The sequence below is a fragment of the Brienomyrus brachyistius genome, unplaced genomic scaffold (assembly GCF_023856365.1).
Source record: "Brienomyrus brachyistius isolate T26 unplaced genomic scaffold, BBRACH_0.4 scaffold63, whole genome shotgun sequence".
Taxonomy (NCBI): Eukaryota; Metazoa; Chordata; class Actinopteri; order Osteoglossiformes; family Mormyridae; genus Brienomyrus; species Brienomyrus brachyistius.
Window position 1 is genome coordinate 1,111,562 of NW_026042338.1, and position 26,091 is coordinate 1,137,652.

Genomic DNA, 26,091 nt, shown 5'->3' on the forward strand with positions numbered 1-26,091 from the left:
CTGTGACTGGTGCGTGTTAACACTCCGCCAGCGGCATTCTGGGCCCGTTGTAGATGTGATCCCTGTGACTGGTGCGTGTTAACACTCCGCCAGCGGCATTCTGGGCCCGTTGTAGATGTGATCCCTGCGACTGGTGCGTGTTAACACTCCGCCAGCGGCATTCTGGGCCCGTTGTAGATGTGATCCCTGTGACTGGTGCGTGTTAACACTCCGCCAGCGGCATTCTGGGCCCGTTGTAGATGTGATCCCTGTGACTGGTGCGTGTTAACACTCCGCCAGCGGCATTCTGGGCCCGTTGTAGATGTGATCCCTGCGACTGGTGCGTGTTAACACTCCGCCAGCGGCATTCTGGGCCCGTTGTAGATGTGATCCCTGTGACTGGTGCGTGTTAACACTCCGCCAGCAGCATTCTGGGCCCGTTGTAGATGTGATCCCTGTGACTGGTGCGTGTTAACACTCCGCCAGCAGCATTCTGGGCCCGTTGTAGATGTGATCCCTGTGACTGGTGCGTGTTAACACTCCGCCAGCGGCATTCTGGGCCCGTCGTAGATGTGATCCCTGTGACTGGTGCGTGTTAACACTCCGCCAGCAGCATTCTGGGCCCGTTGTAGATGTGATCCCTGTGACTGGTGCGTGTTAACACTCCGCCAGCAGCATTCTGGGCCCGTTGTAGATGTGATCCCCGTGACTGGTGCGTGTTAACACTCCGCCAGTGGCATTCTGGGCCCGTCGTAGATGTGATCCCTGTGACTGGTGCGTGTTAACACTCCGCCAGCGGCATTCTGGGCCCATTGTAGATGTGATCCCTGTGACTGGTGCGTGTTAACACTCCGCCAGCGGCATTCTGGGCCCGTTGTAGATGTGATCCCTGTGACTGGTGCGTGTTAACACTCCGCCAGCGGCATTCTGGGCCCGTTGTAGATGTGATCCCTGCGACTGGTGCGTGTTAACACTCCGCCAGCGGCATTCTGGGCCCGTTGTAGATGTGATCCCTGTGACTGGTGCGTGTTAACACTCCGCCAGCGGCATTCTGGGCCCGTTGTAGATGTGATCCCTGTGACTGGTGCGTGTTAACACTCCTCCAGCGGCATTCTGGGCCCGTTGTAGATGTGATCCCTGTGACTGGTGCGTGTTAACACTCCGCCAGCGGCATTCTGGGCCCGTTGTAGATGTGATCCCTGAGACTGGTGCGTGTTAACACTCTGCCAGCGGCATTCTGGGGCCTTTGTAGATGTGATCCCTGTGACTGGTGCGTGTTAACACTCCGCCAGCGGCATTACAGTAATCTATTCTACTAGAAAGAAAAGCAGGTATTATTTAATTCTGCCAAGACCCCCTCCACTCTGCAAACAAGTAAATCAGCTTCCTTTCATTCTAACAACCTAAGCAGTTCTGTTAACCTGCTTTATGACTTTATGGTCGTGTTTCCACAAACTGTGCTTGCTTTGCAGAACAGTATTTCCCTTTTAAGGTTACCCATTTTAAATCTGGTGTAGGATCACACTTGCACATATCACAAAGCTTAAATTCCAGGTGGCCTGAGACAAGGCCTACCCTGGTACGAGAGGCACACATTGGCCTAGGCCTCAAAAGGGGGGTTTGTGACCCCACACACATAGATAACAAGGGAGGCCAGCACTCCAACTTTTATTGCTCAAAGTTTTAACGACCTACAGACAGCAGAGTGGACCCCAAGGACAGGGGTCCCTCGACTTGTCACACAACCCCCTCCCCATACATCCTGCCTTACATACCACTCACCCAACACCCTAAAGAAAGTTTCTTTTAAGTTTGGCTGTTGTACAGTATATCTGTATATTTATTTACCCATGACTACTAGTCTCAATATACAGACAGGTTATGTTTGTAATGTGTCCTAACTTTCAAAGATTCTTTTTCTTTGACTGACTAACCTTCCCCCCCTTTTCTTTTCCACATTCCTCAGCAGCCCTTATCTGATCTTTGTATTCTACCACGCCTATCTAAGGGTAAGATGTGCTGCTGACATGAGAATATGTCATATAATGTCTGTATAAAGGGCAACCTCTGATTGAGGTGCAACCTAGACCACTTAGACCAGGGACTGGTGTGAGTAATATAACATAATGACATAATATAGTAATCATTAATTAATCATTACAGATGGTATTCGGTGTGAACCGCTAGGCTGGTACGGCATGTTTGGTATCAAACCGATGGAAAATCACTCCAGTTTTACACCACTTCAGCCTCTGTTCACTGAGTGCTCACAATAGTCCCTGCCTCTGTGCGATTTGGCTACTAAGCTCTAAAACCTCAAACTCGACTGAAATATTGTGAGACTCTCTCATCGGCCGTGAGGGGAGCTTCACTACCGATCGTTTACATTACCTGCTGATGCAGCTCGCTGGACGAACCTTCTAACCCAGGTTACTAAGCGATACTGGTAACTATTGAATCCCATGTAAGTCTCACATTAACAGACTCACGGGGATTCGTAATTGAGTTTGGAGGAACCAACCATTCGGCATAACAATTAGTTCATAAACATCATTAAATAATGATTAATTCAAATGTAATTATTTTCAAAACATATTGGTGGAGATATTAAAATTTACCTGAGCTAAATATTCCTACAATGGTGTCCCTCAGGGATCAGTGCTGGGCCCACTACTGTACACTGTATATATTGGTCACATCAGAAATCATGGTGTTGGGTTTCATTGTTTTGCTGATGATACAAAGTTATATATATCTGTTACGCCGGATGATGCATCACAGCTCTCGGTTAGACGACTGTCGACTAGATATCCGGTAATGGATGGCAAATAATTTCTTTATGTTAAAGACAGAAAAACAGAAGTACTGTTAACTGGTCCGAAGGTGGCTCAAAATAAGTTTGACAACCTCAACCTTGGTGGTCTTCCTACCCAACCTAACACAGTGGTCAGAGATCTTGGTCTTCTGGTTGATTCAGATTTATGTTTCGATGTTCATATAAAAAGCATCACTAAAGCTGTGTTCTATCCTGTACGGAACCTAGCCAAGCTTCGGAAGATGCTCTCCTTTCATGAAGCGGAAACACTAACACCTTTATAACTTCCAGGCTGGATACTGTAATGCCTTCCTTTCTGGGTGCCCATCTGGTGCCTCACATAAACTTCAGCTGGTACAAAATGCAGCAGCCAGAGTTCTTACAAACACTAATAAATGTGATTATATTAGCCCTGTTCTATGCTCCCTTCACTGGCTTCCAGTTAAGTCTCGGATTAACTACAAAATACTGCTATTGATTTATAAAACACTGAATGGCCTTGCACCAGAATACCTTAGTAACCTGCTGGCCTTATACAACCCTCCTGGCTTTCTTCCATCATAAAGAGCAGGATATCTGTTAGTACCCAAGGCAGAAAGAGCTATAGCAGGCTGCAGAGCTTTCTCTTATAGAGCTCTTCAGCTGTGGAATAGTCTTCCAGAGGATGTGCGGGATTCAGGCTGACTTTCAATATTCAAGTCTAGACTAAAATCACACCTGTATAGTTTAGCTTGTAGGGACTCTAGTTCTAGCTCTAGCTAACTGCTCACTCCCAGTCAGACCTATAGTGTGAGGTGTAGAGCTGGGTGGGGATCGGTGCCATTAGCTTTGGATAAACTGAACTGTCAGTCTGTCACTTTAGCTTCACACCCCCTTGTGGAACTGGAGTGCTGACATTCAGGGACTCCCAATGCCTGCGTTCCCACCTGCCTCTCCCTCCTGCTTATGCTGCCATAGCCATATCTGCCGGAGCTTACATACTGCACTCACCTAACTGTTTGCACTGCCTCTAGTCTCCCCTACTTTGGCTAACTGCACATTTTATTTCCCCTACTCCCCCTGGGCTGTGCTGCCTGGAGACCCCACATTTTCAAGATATTCTGCCTACCCTGCTGCCTGCGACGTCTCCACTACCTGTGACGTCCTTCTGGCCTGCTGCTGCCCCCTGGAGGATGGGCTCCCCCTTTGAGTCTGGTTAGGGTTAGGGCTTCCTCTGCTGCCCCCTGGAGGATGGGCTCCCCCTTTGAGTCTGGTTAGGGTTAGGGCTTCCTCTGCTGCCCCCTGGAGGATGGGCTCCCCCTTTCATTCTGGTTAGGGTTAGGGCTTCCTCTGCTGCCCCCTGGAGGATGGGCTCCCCCTTTGTATCTGGTTAGGATTAGGGCTTCCTCTGCTGCCCCCTGGAGGATGGGCTCCCCCTTTGTATCTGGTTAGGATTAGGGCTTCCTCTGCTGCCCCCTGGAGGATGGGCTCCGCCTCTGAGTCTGGTTCCTCCCAAGTTTTCGTCTTTCTAGGGAGCTATTCCTTGCCACTGTCCCCTCTGACTTGCTCACTGGGGGCTTTGGGCAGGGATGCTGTAAAGTGCTTTGAGATGATATAATGTTGTGAAAATACACTATACAAATAAATCTGAACTGAACTGAAATTGCACTCAGTGTTTAAGGGGAGGACTCAAAATGATTGTTTATTACGATATTTTTATACTAAATGACACATACACATTTTTTAACATCACCCAGCCCTAACCAACTATACACTAATTGGAGAGCTATCAGTCCTGTGAAATAGGCTTTTAGAAAAATGTTTGTTTGAATGATTTATGAATAATGATACTTCATTCAGGGGCGGCATGGTGGTGCAGTGGTTAGCACTGTCGCCTCACACCTCTGGGACCCGGGTTCGTGTCTCCGCCTGGGTCACATGTGTGTGGAGTTTGCATGTTCTCCCCATGTCGTTGTGGGGTTTCCTCTGGGTACTCCGGTTTCCCCCCACAGTCCAAAAACATGCTGGGGCTAATTGGAGTTGCTGAATTGCCCGTAGGTGTGTGTGTGTGAGTGGATGGTGTGTGAGTGTGCCCTGCGATGGGCTGGCCCCCCATTCTGGGTTGTTCCCTGCCTCGTGCCCATTGATTCTGGGATAGGCTCCGGACCCCCCGCGACCCAATAGGATAAGCGGTTTGGAAAATGGATGGATGGATGGATGGATACTTCATTCACCCCCATTGGGAAATTGTCTTTTCGCCCCTCCCATCTTGCTCTCCAAGAGACACACAGACACATATACAGGTGAGAGGAAGTTTGGGGGTCGCAGCGCAGGATCGGCCAGCACCCCTGGAGCTTAAGGACCCAGCGATGACATCACTCTGCCGGCCAGGAGATCTGAACCAGTGACCTTCCGCTCATGGACACAGAGTCCGAACCCAAAGAGTCACACACCACACCCAGTATTTACAGAAATGCTTCCTACAGCATCCAGAACTGAAACAAATATGAGTGGTTTTTCCACTATTAGTGAAAACCGGACCATTCTGTATGATGTTGTATCTTTGGTTATTTGTTACACAAAGGATGGTCGTGGAAATCTTGTCTTTTTGTTTTTACTACATCACTACCTTCAGTTAATATAAACCAGATTAAAAAGGAACCTTGTTGATAAAAGACGGGAAATAAATTACATATATACATATTCATTTTATATTTTAAACAATGTTTATTTATGTCTGCCAGACTACATGTGTCGTCACATCCTCAACAAGGTGCAGCTGAGGCCAGCAGAGGGCGCCAGTGAGCAGCCAGAGACAGCAGTCATACGGAAGCTCCCAGCTCTGGGCTCCATCACATGAACACGCCTGCTGACAATAACACTCACATACCACTGATACACCCTGTGGATAAAGAGCCCTCACTGTTTCTATAGCAGGTTAGGATGCTGTGCCTGTGATCAGAAGGCAGACTGGATGGGAATGGAAACGTAGTAACAAACAAAAAGTGACATCACTACCTTCAGTCATTATAAAGTCTGTGGTCAAGATTAGCTACTGCTATACAAACAGCTATAGCTGTGATTATCAAAATAAAACCCACTTATTAATCCATGAGGAGAAATATATAATATATATTACACATTTCAAACAATATTCATGTATTACTACCAGACCAGACATGATTTCCCATCCCCACGTCACTTACAGAGCCGTCCTGGAGTTCTTGACCACAGGCAGCAGCCTGCAGTGCTGTTTATCTCGTCTGATGTATTTCTTCAGGTCAAACACATCCAGCTCCTCATCTGACATCAGCATCACAAAGGCCAGAGCTGAGTACTGTGCAGGTGAGAGGTCATCTGCTGAAATGTTTCCTGAATTCAGGTATCTTTGTACTTCCTCTACTAGAGAATTGTCACCCAGTTCAGTCAGACAGTGGAAAAGATTGATGGTCCTTTCTGGAGATAAATTCTCCTGTATTTTCTCCTTGATGTATTGGGCTGTTTCCTTAATGGTATGTGAGCTGATTCTTGTCGGCCCCAGTAGCCTTTGTAACAGAGTCTTACTGGAGTCTGTTGAGAGGCCCAGGAGGAAGCGGAGGTAGAGGTCCAAGTGTCCATTCTTGCTCTCTAATGCCTGATTCACTGCAGTCTTCAGCAGGTCAGCTGATGAGTTTGACAGAAACACATATAAAGCAGCGAGATATTCCTGGATACTCAGATGCACAAAGCAGTACACCTTCTCCTGGTACAACCCATACTCCTCTTTAAAGACTTCTGTGCACACTCCAGAGTAAACTGAAGCTTCAGTGACATCAATGTCATTCTCTGAAAGATCTTGCTTATAAAATATGAGATTGCCTTTCTCAAGGTTGTCAAAAGCAAGTTTACCAAGTGTCAAAAGAAATTCCTTGCTGTATTCCTTAAGCTTAGTTTCATGGTTTTTCATATACTTGTCATTTTTTAAACTTATCTGAAAGATCAGGAAGTGTGTGTACATTTCAGTCAGAGTCTTTGGAATTTCTCCCCTGTCAGTCTCACTAAAAAGCCTCTTAAGCACAGTGGCTGAAATCCAGCAGAACACAGGTATGTGGCACATGATGAAGAGGCTCCTTGATGATTTCACATGTGTGATAATCCTGCTGGCCAGGCTCTGATCATTAAATCTCTTCTTGAAATACTCCTCCTTCTGGGCATCACTGAACCCTCGTATCTCTGTCACCTGGTGGACACACTCAGGAGGTATCTGATTGGCTGCTGCTGGCCGGGAGGTTATCCAGAGGAGAGCGGATGGCAGCAGATTCCCCTTAATAAGGTTAGTCAACAGCACATCCAGTGACGTTTTCTTTGTTACATCAAACCAGCTCTCATTGTTCTGAAAATCGAGAGGAAGGCGACGCTCATCCAGACCATCAAAGATGAACAAGACTTTGTACCTAAACAGGTCAGTGGATTGAAATGATTTCAGTTCTGGGACAAAGTGGTGAAGCAGTTCAATCAGACTGTATTCTTCCTTAATCAAATTCAGGTTCCGGAAAGGAAGAGCAAATATGAAGTGAACATCCTGGTTTGCTTTTCCTTCTGCCCAATCGAGAATGAATTTCTGCACAGAGACTGTTTTCCCGATACCTGCCACCCCTTTCGTGAGTACAGTTCTGATCGGTGTCACACGCCCACATAAGGGTTTAAATATATCATTGTACTTGACTGTAGTATCTTCTGTTCGCCTTTTCTTGGATGCTGTTTCAATCTGTCTCACTTCATGTTCATCATTGACTGCTCCAGTCCCACCTTCAGTTATGTAGAGTTCTGTGTAAATCTCACTGAGAAGTGTTGGCTGTCCTTCCTTAGCTTTCCCTTCAAATACACACTCAAATTGCTTCTTAAGTTTACATTTCATTTCCTGTTGATGTTGCAGCATGAGCTGTCCTGAAAAGAAATGAGAGAAAAATGCACTAATTCTCACCGTGATCCTGACCAATATGAGAGGAAGAATATTTTCCAAAAACACACTTTTTTGCACATACATATCCAGATATTTCCCTGTGACTGTGAATGTGAAACTGAAAGTTTTATCATGCAAATTTTACTGGAACACCGCATACAGGACCGTGAATAAGCCTTAGGCAGCCAAAGGAAATGTTTAAAGCCATTTATCTGGGTAGTAAGTGTATATCTGCTCAGAACCAAAAAAAACACAAAACCCCTTTTCATTTCCCAAACCTCTCCTCAGGGGCACCATGTCATGACCCGGCTCGTCGGCTCCTCGTGTGTGCCACGCCCCCTGATTACCCACGTGTGCTTCCCTGATTGTTTCCAGCGTTGTCTGATTACTTTGCTTAGTCTTGTCCTATTTAAGTCCTGGTCTGACCTGTTCCCCTTGTCCGTCATTGTGGATTCGGTGTGGTGTGTGTTTCAAGCTCCTGTCCCGTCGTAAATAAACCCCAGTTTAGCCCTGATCACTGCCTGCCTGCCTCTCCTTACCTGCCGACCCGCACGATCGCCACTTCCCGCGAACACGATCGTGACACACCACAGCCAGTCCATGTATTTGTTAAATTTCACCACCAGCTCACTTCATTAATTAATTGAATTAGTTTAAAACTCAAGAAGATATTGATCAGCCACATGAGGTGTGTTAGTGGTCAAGTAAAAAAATAAGTGGATATACTGCACGATTTCTGCAAATATTAGGGTGATTTTGGGAGAGGTTCTGAAATGGCAAACACAGTTTGACATACATATTATAGTAGTTCTACACCAACATGAAGACCATTTAAACATCCTTTTCTCTGCCTGCCTAAGGCTTTTGCACAATATTGTACATGTACATAATGTTATAAAGCTCTTACTCTTCTCCAGCAGGTCAGCAAGATCATTTTGCTTCATGGTCCTCAGGATGTACAGTGTGATCTTCAGAGCTACCTCTCTAACACTGGTCTTCTGCATCTGACCATCACAGTCCAGGTCATTGTCCTCCTCCAGCTGAGGCTCAGAGCATTCTGGGTAATTCTGATCTAGGTGCCTCACAAACGTCTTCAGTTCCTCCTTTAGGAACTTCATGGCTTTTTCTTCTAGCGACTAAAATAAACAGTCAGAGTTAATTATTGCTACTTACACCAAACCTTTTCAGAGTCTCACTTGTGAATCATAGATTAAAACATATTTTCTTTAAGATGATGAATTTCTTATTATACAGCTATATAAAATATAAGCTAATTGCCATAACAGCCAAGAAAATATATATCAGCAATAAATACAAACCTTCAATATGGATGATAAACCTGATTTATCATGTAGATTTGAACTGCATTCTTCCATTTGGTCTCTGTGAATTAGGCAGAAACAAAAAGACCTCAATTCATCTACAGAAATGTAACAGAAATACCAAAAAGTTCCCCATTATAATTGCTGTTACTGCAGATAAAGAATAACATTGTGCTATATTACAACACCTATTCCAAAAAGTTGGGACACTGTGCAAATTGTAAATAAAAACAGAATGTAATGATATGGAAATCTCATAAACCTGTATTATATTCATAACAAAGTATAGAAAACATATAAGACGTTTAAACTGAGACATTTTGTTATTTCATGAAAAATATTGGCTCATTTTGAATTTCATGACAGCAACATATCTCAAAAAAGTTGGGATCAGGGCAATAGGAGGCTGGAAAAGTTAGTGGTACAAAAACCCAACAGCTGGAGGAACAATTTGCAAATAATTATGTCAATTGGCAACAGGTCAGTAACATGACTGGGTATAAAAAGAGCATCTTAGAGCTGCAGTGTCTCTCTGAAGTAAAGATGGGCAGAGGGTCACAATCCCCCTAATACTGCACTGACAAATAGTGGAGCAATTTCAGAAAGAAGTTCCTCAGTATAAAACTGCAAAGAGGTTGAATATTTCATCATCTACAGCACATAAATGAATTCCCTTGTATTCTTCTTATTCCTATTTATTCTATTTATCCCTTTTGTATATTTTATTTGTATTTGTATCTATATATGTGTATATATATATAACATTTGCTCACGTTGTGTAATTTCTGTCGGTGCTGTGCTCTTGGAAACCGAATTTCCCAGAGGAATCTACCCGAGGGATTAATAAAGTTTCTATCTATCTATCTATCTATCTATCTATCTATCTATCTATATATCTATCTATCTATCTATCTATCTATATAATGTAATCAAAAGAATCTGAGAATCTGGAGAAATCTCTGTGAAAAACCAGACTAGATGCCTGTGATATTTTGGCCCTTAGGCAGCACTGCATCACAAACAGACACGATTCTGTAATGGAATCACTAAATAGGCTCAGGAATATTTCCCAAAAACATTGTCAGTGAACACAATTCGCGCTGCCATGCACAGATGCCAGTTAAAACTCTATCATTCAAAGAAGAAGCCGTATATGAACATGATCCAGAATCACCGACGTCGTCTCTGGGCCAAAGCTAATTTAAAATGGACTGCGGCTGAGTGGAAAACTGTTCTGTGGTCAGTCGGATCTAAATTTAAAATTCCCTTTGGAAACGAGGGACACCATGTCATCTAGACTAAAGAGGAGAAGGACCACCCAGCGTGCTATCAGCACTCAGTTCAAAAGCCAGCATCTCTGATGGTGTGGGGGTGCATTAGTACATATGGCAGGGGCAGCCTGCATATCTGGAAAGGCACCATCAATGCTGAAAGGTATATCCAGGTTCTAGAGCAACAGATGCTCCCATCCAGACGACGTCTCTTTCAGTGAAGACCTTGCATTTTCCCACATGACAATGCCAAACCACACACTGCATCAATTACAACATGATGGATTCGTAGAAGAAGGGTCCCGATACTGAACTGGCCTGCCAGCGGTCCAGATCTTTCAGCCTTTGAGAACATTTGGTGCATCATAAAAGGAAAAATATGACACAGAAGATCTAGGACAGTTGAGCAACTAGAATCCTGTATCAGACAAGAATGGGACAACATTCCTCTCCCAAAACTCAAACAACTGATCTCCTCAGTGCCCAGGCATTTACAGACTGTTGTTAAAAGAAGAGGAGATGCCACACAGTGGTAAACATGGCCTTGTCCCAACTTTTGTGAGATGTGTTGCTGCTGCGACATTCAAAATTTTTCCTTACAATGATGCATTTTCTCAGTTTGAACATTTGATATGTTTTCTGTTCTGTTATGAATAAAATACAGGTTTATCAGATTTCCATATCACTGCATTATGATTTTATTTACAACTTGCAGAACATCCCACCATTTTTGGAATTGGGGTGGTAGTTTGGAAAGATGTATCTGCCATGTTAAGCTTTATTCACTGGGGCGGCTTCCTGATTCTCTCATGACAGCAGAAGAGAACCAGTGACATCAGGCTCCAGCACATAGAGACACAGCAGGCAGGAAGGACAGTTTTCTATGCAGCCCTTTGTACCCAGTGACATTTACAGTGATTCACTTGTTTAGCAGAGCTAAATACCAGCATTTGATTCACAATCCTCAGTCAAGAAACTGGTTAAACTGGTTGTAACTGGTTGGTTAAATTCAGCACCTACGGGACTAATGGGCCGAATCTGTCCTTCAGCACCCACAGGGTTATCCCCCCCCCCCCCCCCCCCCAGAGTGATCACACAGCTTCCTATGCAACCAGCAAACAGTGAATCTCCCCCGCTACCCCACCCCTCAATAAGGCTCTGCTTTGCTTATCAATGGAGCTGCCTGCTCTGTGAGCGACTGGCCCACAGCCGCACCGGCCTGGGACTCGCAGGTGAGCAGGGAGCGTCAAACGGGGGGGGGGGCGCCTATCAGCTTGTTGCCCGCATCCCTGCCTCCCCGCTTCTGTACCAGCTGGTCCCCGGGCCCCCACTAGCCGGGGTGATACTGCTGCCTAAATATGATGAAACATTACGCATCATCATCCTGCACCTGTTCTCCATCCCAGTGGACATAATGTGCATGATGTCATCAGCGTGCGCCACTCAATCTAGTATGTCCTACTGTCTTACAGAATAGTAACCGCTTCAGGGGTCATCGTTTGTCTGTCAGCCAGCAGCAGTGAGGGAAAACACACACACAGCTGTCCATGAACTCAAGTCCTGATGATGCTGCCTCAAACCTTCAGAACGTTCTTATCCCATTAGGATGTGATGGGGATTTGCTGACCAGGGACAGGGGGAAGCGTGAGAGCGGGTGAGAAGGGGAGTGAGCAGTATGAGCGGAGGCAGGCCTCTCAGCTTACACCACCCAGCTGTCGGGGCCCAGCGCCCCCTGGTGTCCATTACCACAAGCGCAACCCAAGACAAACACAGTATCTGCCGGTGCTATAGCGCCCCCCGGTGTCCATTACCACAGGCGCAACCCAAGACAAACACAGTATCTGCCGGTGCTATAGCGCCCCCCGGTGTCCATTACCACAGGCGCAACCCAAGGCAAACACAGTATCTGCCGGTGCTATAGCGCCCCCCAGTGTCCATTACCACAGGCGCAACCCAAGGCAAACACAGTATCTGCCGGTGCTATAGCGCCCCCCGGTGTCCATTACCACAGGCGCAACCCAAGACAAACACAGTATCTGCCGGCGCTATAGCGCCCCCCAGTGTCCATTACCACAGGCGCAACCCAAGACAAACACAGTATCTGCCGGCGCTATAGCGCCCCCCAGTGTCCGTTACCACAGGCGCAACCCAAGACAAACACAGTATCTGCCGGTGTTATAGCGCCCCCCGGTGTTCATTATCACAGGCGCAACCCAAGACAAACACAGTATCTGCCGGTGCTGTAGCGCCCCCCGGTGTCCATTACCACAGGCGCAACACAAGGCAAACACAGTATCTGCCGGCGCTATAGCGCCCCCCCGGTGTCCATTACCACAGGCGCGACCCAAGGCAAACACAGTATCTGCCGGTGCTATAGCGCCCCCCGGTGTCCATGACCACAGGCGCAACACAAGGCAAACACAGTATCTGCCGGTGCTATAGCGCCCCCCGGTATCCATTACCACAGGCACGACACAAGACAAACACAGTATCTGCCGGTGCTATAGCGCCCCCCGGTGTCCATTACCACAGGCGCGACACAAGACAAACACAGCATCTGCCGGTGCTATAGCGCCCCACGGTGTCCATTACAACAGGCGCAACCCAAGGCAAACACAGTATCTGCCGGTGCTATAGCGCCCCCCGGTGTCCATTACCACAGGCGCAACCCAAGGCAAACACGGTATCTGCCGGTGCTATAGCGCCCCCCGGTGTCCATTACCACAGGCGCAACCCAAGACAAACACAGTATCTGCCGGTGCTATAGCGCCCCCCGGTGTCCATTACCACAGGCGCAACCCAAGGCAAACACAGTATCTGCCGGTGCTATAGCGCCCCCCGGTGTCCATTACCACAGGCGCAACCCAAGACAAACACAGTATCTGCCGGCGCTATAGCGCCCCCCGGTGTCCATTACCACAGGCGCAACCCAAGGCAAACACAGTATCTGCCGGCGCTATAGCGCCCCCCAGTGTCCGTTACCACAGGCGCAACCCAAGACAAACACAGTATCTGCCGGCGCTATAGCGCCCCCCGGTGTCCATTACCACAGGCGCAACCCAAGACAAACACAGTATCTGCCGGTGCTATAGCGCCCCCCGGTATCCATTACCACAGGCACGACACAAGACAAACACAGTATCTGCCGGTGCTATAGCGCCCCCCGGTGTCCATTACCACAGGCGCGACACAAGACAAACACAGCATCTGCCGGTGCTATAGCGCCCCACGGTGTCCATTACCACAGGCGCAACCCAAGGCAAACACAGTATCTGCCGGTGCTATAGCGCCCCCCGGTGTCCATTACCACAGGCGCAACCCAAGGCAAACACGGTATCTGCCGGTGCTATAGAGAGATCAGCACAAGTCATACATACTGTGATGAGCTATTACACAGGCAGTAACTCTGCCAGGGGCTGATCTGGGCAGCTAGAGGCCCATTGGGGAGGAGCAAAGGAAGGGGGGGCAGTTAGACTTCCTCCTGACCTGGCGGGGCAGAGTCTGGCAGAGGAACACACCTGACCTCTTATCTGCAGCCGCATAACTGGCCCGGCTGCGCATGCAGGGCAGGCAGCCTGAGAGCTGACAGGGCCTGGGGGGGCAGAGTCTGGCAGAGGAACACACCTGACCTCTTATCTGCAGCCGCATAACTGGCCCGGCTGCGCATGCAGGGCAGGCAGCCTGAGAGCTGACAGGGCCTGGCAGGGCTGCGCGCTTTAGGAGCTCGATGGCTACCTCCAGGTCAGAATTCCGACTCTTGCGGCCCCCTCCATCCGCTTAATCGGATCGGATGCTAGTGAGCAGCAGCACAGCCTCAGTCGGAACACTCTGGGTCGCCCTCCGCGGCCGTAACGCTCTGGGTCGCCCTCCGCGGCCGTAACGCTCTGGGTCGCCCTCCGCGGCCGCAACGCTCTGGGTCGCCCTCCGCGTCCGTAACGCTCTGGGTCGCCCTCCGCGTCCGTAACGCTCTGGGTCGCCCTCCGCGGCCGTAACGCTCTGGGTCGCCCTCCGCGGCAGTAATGCTGTTGGTCACGCCTGCTGGGGGGAAAGTATGACTTATTTTGACAAGTCTGGCTCATTTAAGTGGGAATTCCGTTCCATCAACGTGTCTTAAATTAATCCCTGCTGAGCTGCCATGGTAACTTAGGTGAGTGAACAAGTTTGGTCCGGACCAGGTTAACTGTCTCGCTTAGTTAAACGGTGTCTCAAAGAACGTCCGACGTGTGGGAACAGATTCCCAAAAGATTGTTTCGTCGGACGAGATCATTGGCTTCCGCAAAACGTCGAAAAACAGGGCGCAATTTTTCACGCAATCCGAGCAGGACCTTTTATTAGAGGGTATGACGAATTCAAAGATTTAGTATCTACTAAAGGAAACGCATCAAAAGCGACGCAAACCAGAAAAGACGGCTGGCAAAAAGTGTCCGACAAATTAAATGTGTAAGTAGATTTTAGTTATTATATTTATCACTTGAATGTAGTATTATGGTTCCAATGTTTCATTATTATTTTATTATCAAAATTACAGATAAAATAGAAGCACAATCATGCAGGACATAGGAACAAGTTAAAGTGAAGTACAAACACAACATTTCATTCATATATATATATGTTTGTATGTATGAGTTTGTGTGTGTATGTATGTGTTTGTTGATTTTACGTATATGAATGGTGAGGCCATGACTGAACGGATTTCCATGCACGGACACCATTAAGTCTGTGAGCTAATCCTAGTTTACACAGAACAAACCTGCTCTGAGCAGGTCTGAGGATTTGGATGTGCTGCTATGACAACACATCCAGCAAGAGTTTCAAAAAACCGCGCCAAGTGCCCTAGGTGGCTGGCATGTACCAACTACCCCAGGCAGCCGGCGTATACCAACTACCCCAGGCGGCCAGCGTGTGCCAAGTGTCCCAGGCGGCTGGCATGTACCAACTACCCCAGGCAGCCGGCGTATACCAACTACCCCAGGCGGCAGGTGTGTGCCAAGTGCCCTATGGCCTGACTATAGACCCAGAGAGACATGCATGCTAGTGGGCTGTAACACTGTTACCTCTCAGGGCTCTTTCTCTTACACCCCACAGGGGGGCGCATTTCATGGTTTGCACTATAAATGTTGCCACTCACAGCTTCTAATGTCCTGAGGCCCCAGGGCACTGGCCCCACTGTCCCGGTCCATAACCCAGCCGAGGCTCCAGGGGGCGCTATCTTGGGGCACCTTCAGCCACCGGCTCATTCCCCCACCGTGAGCTAAGAAGCGCTACTGGGGATCTTTCCTGCCTGCTGCCGTTAGACACCACAATGCCTGCTGTCGATGTGCAGCCCCCACAGCCAGCCTTAACGTCCCATTTTTAACTATTTAAAAAAATATATATATTTATTGATTGAACTATACTGTATGGAATTTTCAGGATTTTTTCTGTGTGTACTGTGTACTTTTTAAACTTGTTATCCTACAGAAATTTCATTTACTTCTAAAAATCTTTAATTATATTTGCACTGAATCAGCAAAATTTAATTGTCACCTTTGGCAAACAAACCAGTAGTCTTTCTCTTTTTTGTCTGATGATACTGCCTCATTATTAAGCCACATTGTTCCATTAAACATGTTAAACTAAAGCCTTAGTCTGAGCATAATCTAATGAATTCATGAGAGTGAAATTATTTATTAAAACAAGCATCCATCTCGCATGTTGACAATCTATTGTTGAGTCATTCTTTAATGGACATGCAGGGGGGAAACACGCAAGCCATTTTTTTCCAACTCTGTGCTGAGGACTGAAATTTAAAATCCACTTTGCAATTAAATAACTTCCAATTCGAGCTCGCAGAAAGTCAGGTTTTACAGTAATCCTCATCCATTTACCTCGGATGTTATTTATATAGAAAATTGGTGCGTTCATTATAAATATGTTATTTCCATATAGCTTGTATGTGTCTCTGTGCCATTTGACTGAGAGTCTGATTGTCATTAACAGTGTTTGTTTAAATGCACACTTACCTTTGATCTATATGAAAAGGTCCCTCTCTGAATTTGAGTGGTTCATGCATTGATGCGTCACTCTTCAGGGAAACGCAGCTGGGTACAGGGGAGTCTGCTCTCTTCACCAGGACACTGTGGGCAGCGAGAGGAAACAAACCCTCATGGTATAAATATAATTCATACAATGGGGACGACATCACACTGCTGTTTAGCCTTCTGCTCTGCCTTCATGTACTTTGATATGCTGTGAAGCTCTTGATGTAAACAGACTTATTTACAGTCAGCTTTTAAGGAAATTGTCTCACCTAAAATTTAGATATTATATGAAACTTTTAGTATGACCGTTAAAAACCTCCACAACTAGACTTGACTGATGTTCCTTTTTACCTGTTTATATATGTTTTTGTTTGTTTGTTTAGTTCTGTTATGTGGTCATTTTGGTAGGAGGGATGGTCTGTTGCTCGCCTCTAGTATAAAAGAACTGGCTGATTGTGGAAGAAGACGGTGAAGACAGAAGATGGCGAGGTCTTTTTATTAAGCTACACATATTAAAGTGCTGCCCACTGACCAGCCCTAGCTAGGAGCCCAGTTTACTTTTATGTTATGGCCTGACTATAGACCCAGAGAGACATGCAAGCTAGTGGGCTGTAACACTGTTACCTCTCAGGGCTCTTTCTGTTACACCCCACAGGGGGGCGCATTTCAGAAGCAGATCCGTCCATTTCTATGCTGATCCAGACCAGATGATTCCTGCTGGGGCCTCTGTGAACATGAAGGGTAAGTAGATACATAGATAAATACACAATATCGAGGACTCAGCATTTTTACATCAAACTGATGAATTGTGTCTCCATTCTGTTATGTTCCATGTGTAGAATTACACATAGTAAAGAGGTTTAATGCAAACTTTCAATGCCACATTTTTTATAAATAATTATATGTATCAACATCCTCTCCTGGAGATGACACCTTATGGTGGTGGAGGGGTTTCGTGTTCCAGTGATCCCAGGAGCTAAGCTGCCCGGGGCTTTATGCCTCTGGTAGGGTCACCCATGGCAAACAGGTCCTGGGTGAGGAACCAGACGAACTGCGGCTCATTAGACCCCTTATGATGAGTAAAACATAGATTTACATTTTCCCTCCCCCGGATGTGGGTCACTGGGCCCTCCCTTCCCCCCCACAGCCAGGCCTGTACCCATGGGGCCTGGTCGGGCTAAGCCTGAAGAAGGCACGTAGGCTCCCCCTCCAGTGGGCTCATCACCTGTAGGAGGGGCCAAAGGGGTCAGGTGCAGTGTGAGTTGGGCAGTGGCCGAAGGCAGGGACCTTCGCTTGGATCCTCAGCTGCAGAAGTTGGCTCTAGGGAGATGGAATATCACCTCTCTGGTGGAGAAGAAGCCTGAGCTGGTGTGTGAGGTTGCAAGGTTCTGACTAGACTTTTATGGATGGAATTTCTAGGCACAGCCAGGGCACTGAGGGTTTGGTGACCTCAGGATTGGGTCTCTGCTTTTTGCAGATGATGTGGTTCAGTTGGCTTCACTGAACTCTGACCTTCGGCTCTCACTGGAGCAGTTCGCAGCCAAGTGTGAAGCGGCTGGGATGAGGCTCAGCACCTCTAAATCCGAGACCATGGTCCTCAGCCGGAAAAGGGTGGAGTGCTCTCTGGGTCGCGGAGGAGGTACTTCTCCAAGTGGAGGAGATTAAGTATTTCGGGGGCTTGTTCATGAGTGTGGGAAGGATGGAGTGGGAGATCGACAGGCAGATCAGTGCAGAGTTAGCAGTGATGCGGGCACTGCATCGGTCCGTCATAGTGAAGGAGTTGAACCAAAAGGCGTAGCTCTCGATTTACCAGTCAATTCACTTTCCTACCCTCACCTGTGGTCATGAGCTATGGGTAGTGACTGAAAGAACGAGGTCGCGAATACAAGTGGCTGAAATGGATTTCCTCTGCAGGATGGCTGGGCTCTCCCTTAGAGACAGGGTGAGGAGCTCGGTCATTCAGGAGGGACTCAGAGTAGAGCTGCTGCTTCTCCGCAGGGTGGCTGGGCTCTCCCTTAGAGATATGGTGAGGAGCTCAGTCATTCGGAGGGGACTCAGAGTAGAGCCGCTGCTCCTCTGCATTGAGAGATGACTGCAGTGGGTGCATGTATACAGCAGTGATATTCCAGCAGACCAGGGGAGGGCAGATGTACTTAAACAAAGTACATCTACACAGTACAGTACAAAAACAATGACCTCCATCACACCTATCACCCCCCTACCCTCCCCCCTGGAACTCAGAATACATGAAGCGGATGTGAGCCGGCTGTTCCAGAAACAGGAATCCAAGAAGCCCCCGGACCAGACGGTGTCTCCCCCTCCTGCCTCAGAACCTGTGCTGATCAGCTGGCTCCCATCTTCACCCGCATCGTCAATAGATCCCTGGAGCTGTGTGAAGTTCCCTCCTGCTTCAAACGCTCCACCATTATCCTGGTCCCCAAGAAACCCACCATCACAGGACTGAATGACTACAGACCTGTCGCCTTGACGACTGTGGTCATGAAATCCTTTGAACGTCTGGTTTTAGCCCATCTGAAGGACATTACAGGACAGGTCGGTGGATGATGCAGTGAATATGGGGCTGCATTATATATTGCAACATCTCAACCGTCCAGGAACTTATGCCAGGATCCTGTTTGTGGACTTTAGTTCGGCTTTTGACACCATTGTGCCTAATCTCCTCTCCTCCAAACTCTCCCAGCTCAGTGTGTCACCAGCTACCTGCCAGTGGATCACCAGCTTCCTGACAGACAGGAAGCAGCAAGTAAGGCTGGGGGGGTCACTTCTGAAACACGGTCCCTCAGTATCGGTGCCCCTGAAGGATGTGTCCTCTCCCCACTGCTCTTCTCCCTCTACAGCAATGACTGCACCTCCAGGAACTCAGCTGTAAAACTCCTGAAGTTTGCAAACGACACCATCATTGGACTCATTCAGGATGGTGATGAGTCTGCATACCGGCAGGAAGTGGAGCGGCTGGTACTCTGGTGCAGTCAGCACAACCTGGAGCTGAACACGCACAAGACTGTAGAGATGACAGTGGACTTCAGGAGACGTCCGTCATCATTGCTCCCCCTCAGCATATCAGACAGCCCGGTGTCTACTGTGGAGTTCTTCAAGTTCCTGGGTACCACCATCTCCCAGGACCTAAAGTGGGAGACCAACATCTCCTCCATCCTCAAAAAGGCCCAACAGAGGATGTACTTCCTGAGACAACTGAGGAAGTACAGTCTTCCACAAGAGCTGCTGATCCAGTTCTACACTGTAGTCATTGAGTCTGTCCTCTGCTCCTCCATCACAGTCTGGTATGGAGCAGCCACCAAACAGGACAGGAAGAGACTGCAGCGGACCGTACGGACAGCAGAAAGATCATCGGTGCCCCCCTGCCCTCCATCACAGTCTGGCATGGAGCAGCCACCAAACAGGACAGGAAGAGACTGCAGTGGACCGTACTGACAGCAGAAAGATCATCGGTGCCCCCTGCCCTCCATCACAGTCTGGCATGGAGCAGCCACCAAACAGGACAGGAAGAGACTGCAGCGGACCGTACGGACAGCAGAAAAGATCATCGGTGCCCCCCTGCCCTCCATCCAGGACCTGTCTCTCTCTCAAGATCCAGGAAAAGGGCAGGAGAATCATCACAGATCCCGGACACCCTGGACACAGACTTTCTGAGCTGCTGCCCTCTGGCAGACGATATAGGAGCCTGCAGACCAGGACACCCGACACAGGAACAGCTTCTCTCCCCTCGCCATCTCCCTCCTAAACAGCTGATCTGTCACAGTGCTAAACACCTACAGCACTGCAACTGCGCTTTATGTACAGTCTGTGGCAGGGCTCGCAAAATCGCTAGCCCGACGTCCCGGGGCTACTGTGTCTTCCAGTCGGGCTACCAAAATCTATCTCAGCCCTGCCCGTCGGGCTATCATATGAATTCTTTCGCAAACGTAGCTGGGTAATTATGTCATTTTCGGGCATCGATGAGCCACTGTCAATATGTGATATATTGAAATCGCGTTTGAATTCGCGTTTGTTTTTTACTTTCACTTTGCGATCGTGAAACTGTGTATAGAGAGCGGCAGTACAGATTAGTCAGTGACGGATTAATTGCGCACCAATTCCACTGACATCGTTTTATCATACATTAGCTTACTATTAAAACGTGACAAGTGAAATCTCCCGCAGCAAGCTTAAACATGTGATAGAGGTTGATTGCGCAGAGAAAAATAATAAAAATAAATGGATTTACGCAGGTATTTTCGTTCTGCTGAACCAAATAAGACAGGTCAGGGTGAAGAAGGGACAGCCAAAGAAAAGCCTACCACAGAGCAGAAAAGTTATGGCAAATCAGACTATGAGGCAGAAAGAAAGCGCAGCCTTTTGGTTTCATTGACAAAAGAATTTCTGTGGCTGGAATATGACAAGCTAAATAACATAATGTTCTGCCGGGTGTGTCGTGAATTTCCCTCGATTTCTGACTCGGCAAGCGCCTTTGTTACTGGGACCAGTAATTTTAGGAAAGACCCCATCAGAACCCATGAGAAATCTCTGCATCACAAGAAATGCATTGGTGCTCAGTCTGCAGCATCTTTCCCAGAACAAACACAAATTGCAAAAAACATACTAAAAATAAACCAAGCACAACAAGAAGTCCTGAAAAAGCTGTTTAGAACAGCGTACTATGTTGCAAAGAGTGAACTACCATTGGCAAAATTTAGCAGCCTTTGCAAACTTCAAAAAGCAAATGGCCAAGATCTTGGTTCCACTTACATCAATGACCATGCTTGCAGAGAGTTTATTGGAGCAATAGCACAAACTTCAAGAAACCAGATCGAAAAGGAAATTCAAGAATGCAGGTTCTTATCCATTCGTGCAGATGGCAGTACAGAGACTGGTATAATAGAACAGGAGTTGGTTCATGTCAGGTATGTGAGAGATAATGGTGACATATCCACATACCTGATCAAATGTCAGCCAGTCAAGAGTGCAAATGCTGCAGGTATTTTAGAGGCTATTGATGGAGCAGTGAACACCATGGGTATAAGAGAAGACATATGGAAAAAGAAAGTAGCGTGTGCAAATTTTGATGGTGCTGCAGTGATGATGGGTGAGAAAACAGGAGTAACTGGGAGACTGAAACAGAGGATACCCCACATCATAACAATCTACTTTGTGGTACACTGAATGACTGCATGCAACTCTCCATTAATGGGGAAACAGTTCAATCTTTTTGCTCTGAGAAGTCAATTAGTTTCTGGATGTTTTCTGGAAAAGGTTCAAGACACCTGGATCATAAAACCCCGACAAGAACAAAGAGAAATGAAATGGAGGCCAATGCACAGAAAGAGAAAGCTGATGAAGGAGATGCTATGCCCTCAACGTCGAGTGGCATTTTCTCATCCATGACTTCAGTGGAAATTTCAGATTCAGAATCTGACAGACTGATTCATGTTCTACACAGTTCTTACAAGTTCATAGAAATTTCTGTTTAATTAGAACCAAATATTTGAGTAATTGTAATTTGTGTTTTAACAATTTTTTGATTGATGTTTTGTTTTACAATATTATACATTAAAAATAATCTATTATTTATTTGGGCTACTTAAATTTATTTTGGGCTACCAAAAACTAAAGAGTGCCTGCCCGAAGGACTACCAAGGATTTTGAAATTTTGCGAGCCCTGTGTGGGATATATTTCTGTAATCTTGTCTGTATATAAAATTTACGTTGCTTACTATATCGTATTGTTCATTTACACACTTTGTGTATATGTGTGTGTGTGTGTATATATATGTACATATGTACACATGTATATATGTATATACAGTATCCATAAATATATTTACATTTATAAACAGTATAAACATATACATACAAATAACACTTTTATACATTTTTTTAACATTTACCTTTATATGTATAAATATAAATCCATAATACATATTCATATTGTAGATTGTTGTTGGTTTTACACTGTTGTGCTTGAGACCATCGACCGGAATCTAATTCCTTGTATGTGTTCGCTCACATACTTGGCCAATAAACCCGATTCTGATTCTGAGACTGATTTCCAAGGGACCTAAAAGTATGACAAGTCCAAATCGCTATTACAATAGTTCCGAATATACTTTAACCATGTCGAAGTCACAAAGATTTTCCCATTTTTTCCTCAACTCGTTCTCACTGACAAGAAAAAAAAAATTAATTAATCAGCTCGACAAGTATCCGCTGGTCAGGCAGACGATGACTCCCATTCTATCGTGGGCGGTGCCGATTCTGTGCTGACCGGATTTTGGCTCGTATCAATGGTATTGAAAAATCTCTAAACACCTTGGACGATATAAAATCATCAGTTTCCTCCATTGAGAGATCTCTTTCTAGCTTATTACTGTTAATGATTTGTTGTGATTGGTCGGCTCCACTACTCACGGTTTGGCGGAGTAAGTGACACCACCTTCAGTCATTCAGCTGCGCTGTGGGTTGCGTTTGACTTATTCTTTACCGATTATTAAAATCAGACTTGCGTACTATTTGCATTAAAGAGTTTAAATACGACTGCAAAGTATGACTACAATTAAGATCAGCACATTTCAGATTGGAGAACACAGAACAGATCCGTAGTAAAACCTTTGATTTAATAAAATGTTAAACATTTAGTTTAACCCGGATGTTTCGGCACACTGGCATTAATCCCCAACACTTAATAAAAGAAAAACTTAATATAGCTTCAAAACATTACAGCCTACGTCCCGGTACATAATTACGCAGCACAGCATATTAGGCCAACTCATGGCTGAGCGTAAGTAATTAAATATTATTGATGTTAATTTGAAAACTCTTCTGATACGCGTACAGTAACCTACTGTGCTGTACGGACGTATATTTAATGTTCAATTATATTGAAAATTTTAAATTTCGCTGTATATGTAGGCTGTGTTAAACATATCAATTTTATTATTATTAATTTAATCTTACCTTGAAACATAGAATATCTTTACATTATTCCAGAATCTTGATAAAATGTTTCTTGATAAAATGGCGACTCTGCCTTTAAAATCCCGACACTTAATTTCACTTTCGTTTACAGGCAGGAAATGATCAGCTCCGTCTCATGCAAAAAAATGGACACGGACTCAGCGGCACTTCGTAGGGTTTTGGGGGGATATTATCTATGTGTCTATGTTGCACACTTGGACAAGGTGAATAAATTCCAGGCATGCATAGGGTTTTTTTTACAATGATGTGATGATTTTTACTTCACCGGAAAAACACTGAAACACAAGCACAAAAACCCGCTTGTTAAACAGGACTGTATGCGGCGATCCTTGTCAAGTGTTCTGCATGACGCATGCGTTCTTTGCACTCCACTCGCACTCATTCCATTTTTACACATACAATTACTTTTAAACATTTATGTCGATTTAAACATTTATTCGCTTCGAAACAACTTAACACAGAGATAAACACATTCGTTCTTATACATATAAACAATCAATAATCCCACAATTTACTTTCCTCAATACGCACACTGATAATGTTCGGGCGAGCTCGTACAACTGTATGGTCTGAGTAGCTACAGGTTTTCCCTTACTGATATTCATTAATATTTCTGTATTACTCATTCGTAACTGTTCTGATCGATTTACATTTATCCTAAAACAGTTACGTGAGTATCACACAGTACGTTTCACTTTGCTTTCTTTTGAACAGTTTCGCTCACCTGAAACACAAGCACAAAAACCCGCTTGTTAAACAGGACTGTATGCGGCGATCCTTGTCGAGTGCTCTGCATGACGCATGCGCTCTTTGCACTCCACTCAGTGGACCCCCCCGCGAGCTGGCCAAAGTGCCTGTGTGTGCTCCGCTCCTGTTACCCTGCCTGCCTGAATCGCACCACAGTTGTCCCTGCCTTAAACCCATCAGCCACGCAGTACATTGCACTAGAGATGAACACAAGAGATGTTCATCACAAGAGATGAACAATGCAAATAACAGTGCAAAATAATAACATTGAACACAATATTTATCATATGGGAAACTAACAAGGGGTCCACATCTATTAGTAACAATAACCGTAATTCGGTTAGGCCACTTAAAAAAAATGGTTCTCGTTCCCTCCCGACCCGCCGAAATGCCTCTGACCCGAATTTTTTCAATTTCGTAAAAATCGCATGGAAAATGCCCAAGAATGACGAAATTTGAATTTCCCGCGCATTCCATATCAACGATTGATCCACATTGTGTAATCCTAGTCTTGGAATGGTTTCATGAACCTAAATTTGTCTCTACCTGAGATGGGCTGGTGCAAAGATTTAAATCTGGGGAAGTGATGTGGTACATGTTCTTAAGTACATGTTTGTAGAGTTGCATTTCCTTGTTCAACCATTCAGGTTCCTGTATTTTGTAAATTCCTCGTGTTTTAACATGTTCTAATACACTTTCTTTCTAGATATATATTTTAAAATCTTGGTTGTTCATTTAGAATGGGAATGACAAACAGAATATTGGTTTCAAATAGTATCATTTTTATATTCACGAATGAAACATCCGCATAAAGTATCCAAATCAATAGTTGGGAAGGCATTTATGAGATACACATGGATCAAGGAATTTACATTCTTGTATTTTCTTACATTTAATATATTTGAAACGCAACAAACTGGAAGAACTGAGGAGGCGTACTAAGTAGGTCTGCTCTCTTCGGTATGTATTTTCAAATATGTATTTTCTTACATATTTGAAAGTCCAAACAGTCAATCAAAATTTGTAAAAAAAAAATAATAATAATAATAATAATAAAAAATCCCTCCACCCCCCCTCCCCGACAAACCCCCTCCAAAAAAAAGGACGAGAACCAATTTTTTTTTTAAGTGGCCTTATAACACAGATTAAGGATGATCTGTAAAAAGCGGTACTTAAATCATTAACAGAGGCGATTTGAGAAATTTAGAAATGGAGGAATCCAAGGTATTTGGGGGGGGGGGGTCAAAGACAAAACTGTGTAATTTTATAATTTCATGAAAATATATTAACTGGTGTAGCGAAGTAAAGGTCAAACTAAACACTTGAATCACACTTTTAAAAAAAAATTCCAATACTCAACAAGTACAGGTAATATATTTTACAGACAGAATATTAAACAAAACAAAAACAAAAAATTATATTCAGACAGAGTTATTACAAAGTAAAAGATACCATCTCAATACCAAATATGACAGAACATTTTAGCACTATGTCTATACATCAAGTAAAAACGCATCAAATCAGGATACAGTTCTGATTGTTTTTTATTTTTAGACTTTCTGATTAGATTAATATAATTTATTAGGTCTAATTTGTGAACAAGGAAAAATAGGTTAGATTTATTGTATTTACATTTATGAATATAAAATTTGTAGTATTAAATTTATCTGTATTGTCACGCTCGGCTCGTACGATCTTCCTGTGTGCCGCGCCCCCTCGTTAACCTCATATGGAACCCCGATGTTATCAGATGTTTCTTGTTTCATTCATCCATCCATCCATCCATCCATCATCTCCCGCTTAATCCGGAGTCGGGTCGCGGGGGCAGCAGCCTCAGCAGGGAGACCCAGACTTCCCTCTCCCCGGCCACTTCGTCTAGCTCCTCTGGGGGGACCCCGAGGCGTTCCCAGGCCAGCCGAGAGACATAGTCTCTCCAGCGTGTCCTGGGTCTTCCCCGGGGCCTCCTCCCAGTGGGACATGCCCGGAATACCTCCCCAGGGAGGCGTCCCGGAGGCATCCTGAT

General features: G+C 45.6%; 1 protein-coding gene across 5 annotated transcripts in view; it reads right to left on the minus strand.

Annotated features, from left to right (window-relative positions):
* LOC125725228 (NACHT, LRR and PYD domains-containing protein 3-like) overlaps nucleotides 1-24,193 on the minus strand; it is a 43,095-nt gene extending 18,902 nt beyond the window's left edge. For 2 of the 5 annotated variants that reach the window (XM_049001992.1, XM_049001987.1), the window contains exons 1-6: nucleotides 23,301-23,670; nucleotides 16,953-17,054; nucleotides 16,311-16,424; nucleotides 9,035-9,098; nucleotides 8,623-8,851; nucleotides 5,980-7,699 (exon numbers count right to left, since the gene is read on the minus strand). In XM_049001992.1, the coding sequence (XP_048857949.1) occupies nucleotides 5,980-7,699; nucleotides 8,623-8,851; nucleotides 9,035-9,098; nucleotides 16,311-16,424; nucleotides 16,953-17,014 (2,189 nt within the window). In that variant the 5' untranslated portion in view covers nucleotides 17,015-17,054; nucleotides 23,301-23,670. Of the gene's footprint in view, nucleotides 1-5,979; nucleotides 7,700-8,622; nucleotides 8,852-9,034; nucleotides 9,099-16,310; nucleotides 16,425-16,952; nucleotides 17,055-17,553; nucleotides 17,816-23,300; nucleotides 23,671-24,045 lie in introns of those variants that run through there. The other 3 variants (XM_049001988.1, XM_049001990.1, XM_049001991.1) reach the window with 3 other exon arrangements.
* Between the last annotated feature and the right edge of the window lie 1,898 nt (nucleotides 24,194-26,091).